At 39.9% G+C, this 7,289-nt stretch overlaps 2 protein-coding genes and 1 pseudogene across 2 annotated transcripts; 2 read left to right on the forward strand and 1 right to left on the reverse strand.

Moving 5' to 3' along the window:
• Positions 1–1,113: 1,113 nt before the first annotated feature.
• Positions 1,114–1,836, forward strand: LOC141818365 (secreted RxLR effector protein 161-like). The gene has a single exon (XM_074705875.1). It carries the CDS (start codon positions 1,114–1,116, stop codon positions 1,834–1,836), a length of 723 nt encoding a protein of 240 aa, XP_074561976.1.
• Positions 1,837–2,452: 616 nt separating this feature from the next.
• LOC141818374 (sinapine esterase-like) lies at positions 2,453–3,681 on the reverse strand (annotated as a pseudogene).
• A 74-nt stretch (positions 3,682–3,755) lies between these two features.
• On the forward strand, positions 3,756–7,066 carry LOC141821228 (cinnamoyl-CoA reductase 1-like). Its single transcript, XM_074708629.1, has 6 exons — positions 3,756–3,886; positions 4,258–4,430; positions 4,507–4,689; positions 6,270–6,432; positions 6,529–6,718; positions 6,817–7,066. Exons 1-6 carry the CDS (start codon positions 3,763–3,765, stop codon positions 6,950–6,952), a joined length of 969 nt encoding a protein of 322 aa, XP_074564730.1. The 5' UTR covers positions 3,756–3,762; the 3' UTR covers positions 6,953–7,066.
• The last annotated feature ends 223 nt before the right edge of the window (positions 7,067–7,289 follow it).

A 7,289-nucleotide genomic window follows, 5' to 3' on the forward strand; every position in this document is an offset into this window, starting at 1 on the left:
AATCCAAAGACCAAAAGGATAATGATAAGCCGTGATGTTCGTTTTGATGGAGATGCAAATTTTGAAGATGCAAAATGTAAAGGAAAGGATTTCCATATTCCTTTAATTAGTGAACAAGAATCAGAAGAAGACAATTCTCCTTATTCACCAAGAAATTCATCAAGTTCTTCAACAAGTCCTCCTCTAAGGAAAATGAGAAGCATGCAGGAACTCTTAGATTCAATCGAACATATTGAATATCATGATTCTATATTTTTGCTTTCTTTGCAGGAGAAGAACCAATTTTATTTAATGAAGCAAATCAGAAAGAAGTATGGAAAAAGACCATGAAAGAGGAGATAGCTTCCATTGAAAAAAATGGAACTTGGGAGCTCACTGATCTTCCTCCACATAAAAAATCAATTGGTGTTAAATGAGTATACAAGATCAAAAGGAATGCAGATTGTTCCATCAATAAGCATAAAGCAAGGATTGTAGCAAAAGGGTACAAGCAAAAAGAAGGAGAAGATTTTAAAGAGGTATTTGCTCCTGTATCAAGACTTGATACTATTCAATTAATGATCTCTCTTACAGTGCAAAACAATTGAAAATTTTTTTAAATGGATGTCAAATCAGTATTCCTGAATGGTGTTCTTCAAGAAGAGATCTATCTTGAACAACCTCCTAGGTTTATTAAAAAGGGAGAAGATGATAAAGTCTATAAGTTGAAAAAGGCTTTGTATGGGCTAAAACAATCGCCAAGGGCTTGGTATAGTTGCATCGATCATTACTTTGAGAAGAATGGTTTTCTAAAATGCCCATTAGAGCATGCTCTCTACACCAAATCCAATCCATATGGAAGCTTCATATTTGTAAGTCTTTATGTTGATGATCTTATTTTTGCTGGTAATGATTTAAAGATGCTAGATGATTTCAAACTTTCAATGAAAAACAAATTTGAAATGACTAATTTGGGAGAATTACATCATTTTCTTGGAATTGAAGTTTTAAGATCTAAGCATGAAATTTTTATCACTCAAGAGAGTTATGCAATGGAAATTTTGAAGAAATTCAGAATGGAGAATGCAAATCCTATTTCAACTCCTTGTGTTATAGGATTAAAGTTGAGCAAGTATGGTGAAGGGAAAACTAGTTAATCCAACTACATTTCGAAGTTTAGTTGGAAACTTGATGTACTTGACTGCTACAAGGCCAGATATTACATATGTTGTAAGTTTGGTGAGCAGGTATATGGAGCAACCATTTTCTAATCACTGGGAGGCAGCAAAAAGAATTCTTAGATATGTGAAAGGAACTCTTGATTATGACATCTTCTATCAAACAGATATACCAGTTAATCTTGTTGGTTATACTGACAGTGACTTAGCAGGAAGTATCGATGATAGCAAAAGCACCTCAGGCTATGTTTTTTATCTTGAAAGCGGAGCTATAGCATGGTGTTCAAAGAAGCAGTCTACTATTGCACTCTCTACTACAAAAGCAGAATACATTGCCGCTTCTTTTGTAGGATGTCATTTACTTTGGTTACGTGGAATTCTAGAGAATCTCAAGCATGTTCAAGAAGATCCAACAACCTTATTCTGTGACAACAATTCAACAATTTCAATTTCAAAAGATCCAGTTCTTCATGGAAAAATAAAGCATATTCGAATTCGATATCATTTCTTAAGGGAGCTTGTGAATGAAGGTATTGTTCATGTTGAATATTGCAAGACCAATGAACAGAAGACTGATATCTTCACTAAACCACTCGGAGGACCTATTTTCAAAAGAATTGTGGCAAGCTTAGTAATGAAGAGCAAGTTTGGTTTACGGGGAACATTGTTGGAAATCTAAACCAAACTTGCATTCTTAGAAGCCTAAATCAAATTGGATTGTTGGAATTCAAAACCAAATTGCTTAAGTTGTAAAGGCTAATTAAGTTGTCTTGATTGCAAGTACATGCATTTGATTTAACGTAGAAAGAACCAAAAGTTATATTTGGTAGAACGTAATGTAATCACGCTTGTAATGTAATCAAGTTTGTAATGTAATGTAATGTAATCAAGATTACATTACTATGTTTGGTTGAAGAAATGCATGTAATCTTTGATTACAAGGATGATTACATTACAGTGTTTGGTGTCTATTATTTTCAATAAGAAACATAATGTTTATTATTACAAAATACCAATAATACCCTTCTATTATTTTCAGTAAGGAACATAATTTTTATTATTATAAAATACTAATAATACTAATAATTTTGTTATTAAAATTATTCAATATTTAGATAGTTTGATATTCAAAAATTATATTTATTTAATTGTTCAAAAAATATTAAATAATTATTTTTATTTAATTATAAAAATATTTAATTATATTTTTATTAAATATCAAGCTTCCTCCTAAAAGAAGAGTATAGGGCGTCGATCATCTCCCGTCACTCGATTTCCGACAACTTCCCATCGGTTTAAGCAGATGACAAGTGGCCGTCACCGTCATGGAATTCGACGACCTCCCAGTTTACGTTGAGACAAGCTTTTGAAATAGGGGGGACGGTGTAGGGTTCGAGAAGACCGCCGACGATGATCTGGTTTGCCGCCTCCGTCGTGTGCAGCATGTCCCACCATATCTTCTTCGACGGGTCTCCGCAAACGCTGCTGCCTTCGTCGCCGCACTGCAACGAATCCTGCATTCGATTCGTTGCGGCGTCCAGTTAATCCCAATTGATTCAATTGATCACTAGTAATTTGATGAGCTTACTGTAGTCGTAGGGAGAATCATAGATTGCCATCGCGGCGTGGTAGACGTCGGCGTACAAGATGGCCACCCCCCGGGTGCCGGCACCGGAGCCGCTGCAACTCCTCCAACAGCAGGCGGTTGTGACGGATGGCGAAGTCGTTGAGCCAATTTATGCACCCGGTTCGGGGATCGTAGCTCTCTTGCTTTTCTCCCTGGAAGATGTTCAGGTACTTGGGGTAGCAACCCATCGGAAAGCTCCCCGGCACTACCATCGTTCTCGCACCGATCTCGATCAGGTTCTGGACAACAGAAGGCTGAAAGTTTTTACTCTAATCTTTGTGAAGAAAGAAGTAGATTTGACTGAGCTCACCTCTATGGCGGAGCTGATCGCGCTGACGATGTCGGGAACGAAGGTTGCGATCTCGCCGGCGCTTCGGTTTTTGAAGAAGGGGTTGTTGTAGTCGTTGGCTCCGATCTGTCCCACCGAGAACAGGGCGTTGCTCAGAAAAGCGGCGCAGCCCGAAGCGGAGGAGCAAAGCGAAGGCAGGAGCTGCTCGAACCAGTGGAGCTGCACGCTTAGGGAGTTGTTGGAGAATATATTCTCTATCCCTCTAGAAATAGTTGACGTCGAGCGTTGTGGCTCCGGCGACCGCAAAGTTGGCTCCGTGCATGAAGTCCTCTACTCCATCGCCGCCGAGATACGGCTCGTAGAAGAAGTCAACCTGTTCGCCGAGCGAACAATCCAACGGAAGAGTATATTTTAAAAATAGAATTCATAATGTAATAGATTAAGTACTATTTTCTTTGTAATTGAGATTGATTATTTTTTTTAATGCAATTACATTATGTTATATATTTAAAATGTTACTAAATAAAATAAATTATTTGTAATGTAATCAGAATTACATTAAAGCCTGATTAAATATGTCCAAAATGTCTTTGAACTTCCTTTCTCATGGTTATATAAACCAAGTTGTAGCAAGGATAAAATGTATTGTGAGAGAAAAATAAAAATTTCTTCTTCAGCAGTATCATCTCATGGATCCGGCGGAGGAGAAGAAGAGGATGTGCGTGACCGGAGCCGGAGGCTTCATCGCCTCCTGGCTGGTGAAGCTGCTGCTCTCCAAGGGATACATCGTCCACGGCACCGTCCGAGACCCGAGTAAGTCCAACTATCATCCTCTTGCTCAATCTCCCACAAAGGTCGGGTGGGTTTTCATAGTTTCTAGGGCATCGGATATCCTCGTTATGGTTCGAAGTTAGTTCTTCTTTAGGTTGATAATGGATTGATTTTAAGGTTTCAGAAGTCGCATCAAAATAGCTTATTTTGTTGCTTTATTGTGGATCATTCGTTGTGATGCTTCTCCAAACATGAGTTTTAATTTGTCTGGTGACTGGTGAGGTTTCAGAAAAACTCACCTTTAAAAAGGAAAGAGATTGTAGGATCTGATGGATACTTAGATGTAAGCATTCAAATCTACCCCTTTTTAAGAAGTCATTGGAGCTCTAAATTCTGTTGAATCTTTTATGCAGGTGATCCCAAGAATGCTCATCTAAAGGAACTGCACCCCGCATCCACAAAGAACCTTCAGTTGTTTAAGGTCGATTTGCTCGACTACGATTCTGTTGCCTCAGCGATTACAGGATGTGAAGGGGTGTTCCATGTTGCCAGCCCTGTCCCTTCTGCCAGAGTGCCTAATCCAGAGGCAGGATATGAAATGTTTTAATTATGAAGTCTTGCTACAACTGTGTGACATCTAAAGTTTTTTTGATGTGGTGCAGACAGAGGTCATTGAACCTGCTGTTACAGGCACTTTGAATGTTCTCAAGGCATGTTCTGAAGCAAAAGTTAAGCGAGTGGTAGTGGTTTCATCACTTGCTGCAGTCGTAATGAGTCCAGATGCAAAGGATAAGATCTCGGACGAGGGCACATGGTCGGATTCTGAATATTGCCGAAAAACTGAGGTAAATTGGTGGAAATCTTTTTCTGTAATCATTGGAGTAACATCGATATAATGTCATCATTGGTAACAAATTATCATGTTTGAGTGCTAACGCATTGATGCTCCCGGAGTATAGTTGAGTTGGTTACGACAGAACAAAGTTGTTGAAGTGGATAAGGGTCGAATCTCGGCGAAATTGAGGCAATGTCCTTCTTTGTCGTGGTCAACTGCAGTTTCTTGATTTACCTCCTCATATATGGTCGTGGGACCAACTGTGTGGGGCCACTGGGGTGGCGGATTTTACCTTTTTGCTGAAGAAGAGTGCAATACATTGATCTTTAGTATTGTTGTGGGTGTTATGGGCTGGTCCTACCCATCCTAAAAAGTCAAGGCTCAGTGTAAGAAAATAGCGTGCTAGATAGACAGTTGAGTTGACCTCCCATCCCGACTTGGTGACCTCAACCCCTGAGTTAGGTCAGGATCCCACATTCTCCGATCTCAAGATCAACCACTTGGCTCGGCGTCGTCCTTTTTCACTCTACCCAGATGCAAGCCCAACCTAGAAAGACAGTATCAGTTAAGGTTGCTGCTCGACTCGGCGATTAGGCTCAGCTTGGATAGGATAGCCGATCTCTCTTCCGAGGTCCGAGTTTATGTCCGAGGTCGAGCTCCGGCTCCAAGGCTCCACTTGGTCATATTCCGACCCGGTCCCCAGCCTATCCTGACTTGAGCCTTATTGCCTAGTATCCTGCCTCACACTCAATCGATTCCACCTCGCTCCCTTAGCTAGTTGTACTGCCACCTGAAGGATAGAGGTAATCATGTAATATGATGGCTAACCTACTTCCCTACTTATGCGGTATTATGGTCTAGTTTGATGATGAATGACACGACTTTTCGTTATTATGGCATTGATGGGACACTTCCTTCACCTGAATGGGACATATCGTCTGACAAGATCATCACGCACGGATATTTTCCTTAATTAAGGATAAGACAGGTTTTTCTTATTCTCTCACCCTCGCCTATATTATCCTCATTCCTTACATAATACAGGTATGCATACAGATACTCTTTCAATTAAGTTCCACTTTGTTCTTTCTTGCGGGGCCAATTTAGATATTGACTTGAATGTTGAAGTGGTTAAGCCAGGGCACCCCTGGCCTCCATTCTCATCTTCTCTGTTCTTGTAGGATCACAGAGTCCTTTGTCCTCTCCCATTCCAGCCTGGTCATTTCTCACGCTAGGTGGCTGGTGACGAGTCCACGAGGTGATCTCAACCGGAACAAGTATATATTCTCGTTCTCTTGGTGTATACTGTCATTATTATGTTAGGCTCTAAGGGGAAGATAATGAAAGCAATTGCTAATGTCATAGCTGTGCCAATGACCAACAAGACTTTGATGATGGTGTTCAACCGGATATTGCATATGCTGAGTGCTTATCTAAGATGCTTGCTAAATTATCAATAACTTTCAGCTTCTTGAGGAGAAGATAATGAGAGCATAGCAATTATCATAGTTTTGATGAATATTGCATATATATGCTGAATGCTTGCCTAAAAGAAGCTTATTTAATCATTGATTACTTTTGTGTTCATAGAATTGGTACTGGCTTTCAAAAACACTAGCAGAGCGTGAGGCACTGGACTATGGCGAGAAGCATGGACTCAATGTTGTGTCTGTTTGTCCATCTTCTGTCATCGGACCATTGCTCCAACCCACTTTGAATGCTAGCAGCTTGATTCTCATCAATATGCTGAATGGTCTATCTTCTATAATTTTCTTTGTATTATTAGAACCCTTGAAGATATCACACATGGACTCCATGATCCCATACTCTCCTCATCGCCATGTTGCAGGTACACGCAAATCCATGGAAAACAAGTTATACTATTTCGTGGATGTTCGGGATGTAGCTGATGCACTATTTCTGGTCTACGAGAAACCAGAAGCATCAGGGCGATATATCTGTGGATCTCATGAAGTGAAACTCTCTGATTTGATACATAAGCTAAGGAGTTTATACCCAAACTACAAATATCCTGAAAAGTGAGTGAGTGATGCACAACTACTGCAATTCAGGATCATTTTGAAGAACTTGCTTTCTTTCGACTTTTATGAATCTGGATTTGTTAAACATCATGCAGACTCACAGAAGCAAAGAGTTTCGCACTGCATTCAGAGAAGCTGGAGAAGTTAGGGTGGAGATATAGAACAATGGAGGAGAGCCTCATTGATAGCGTTGAATGCTATCGAAATGCCGGTCTTGTGGATAGTGCTTAAACTGCATCTTTCATGTTGATGTCATAATATGATGTGTATCCATTGTTATGGAATGTGGAAATAAGAAGATGCTAATGAACCAATAAAGTTTGTGAGAGCATCTGAATGAGTTCATGGGGTTGTTTGAATTAAATGAGTTGTTGACTTGTTGTTAAGATTGTTGTTATGGGCGGTCTTATTCCGGTCAAGAAAGTCAAAACACAGCCCATTAGAAAGGGATATGTCGGACGGAAGAAATGGGAGCAACCTCCCAACTGACTTGAAGATCGATTGGCTTGAAGACTGACTGATTCGAAGATTGATTGACTCGTCTTTCTTACGAGGACTAACTCATTAG

The sequence above is a fragment of the Curcuma longa genome, chromosome 2 (assembly GCF_044706935.1).
Source record: "Curcuma longa cultivar G26 ecotype Majalengka, Jawa Barat chromosome 2, ITB_CL_G26_1.1, whole genome shotgun sequence".
NCBI classification, from domain to species: Eukaryota; Viridiplantae; Streptophyta; class Magnoliopsida; order Zingiberales; family Zingiberaceae; genus Curcuma; species Curcuma longa.

Excerpts from the sequence above, each read along its gene's own strand:
- LOC141818365 (XM_074705875.1), top strand. The coding sequence starts at position 1,114 with ATGGTGAAGGGAAAACTAGTTAATCCAACTACATTTCGAAGTTTAGTT.
- LOC141821228 (XM_074708629.1), top strand. The coding sequence starts at position 3,763 with ATGGATCCGGCGGAGGAGAAGAAGAGGATGTGCGTGACCGGAGCCGGA. Across the intron at positions 6,433-6,528 it reads TCTCATCAATATGCTGAATG|GTACACGCAAATCCATGGAA; the intron begins GTCTATCTTCTA and ends GCCATGTTGCAG. Across the intron at positions 6,719-6,816 it reads AACTACAAATATCCTGAAAA|ACTCACAGAAGCAAAGAGTT; the intron begins GTGAGTGAGTGA and ends AACATCATGCAG.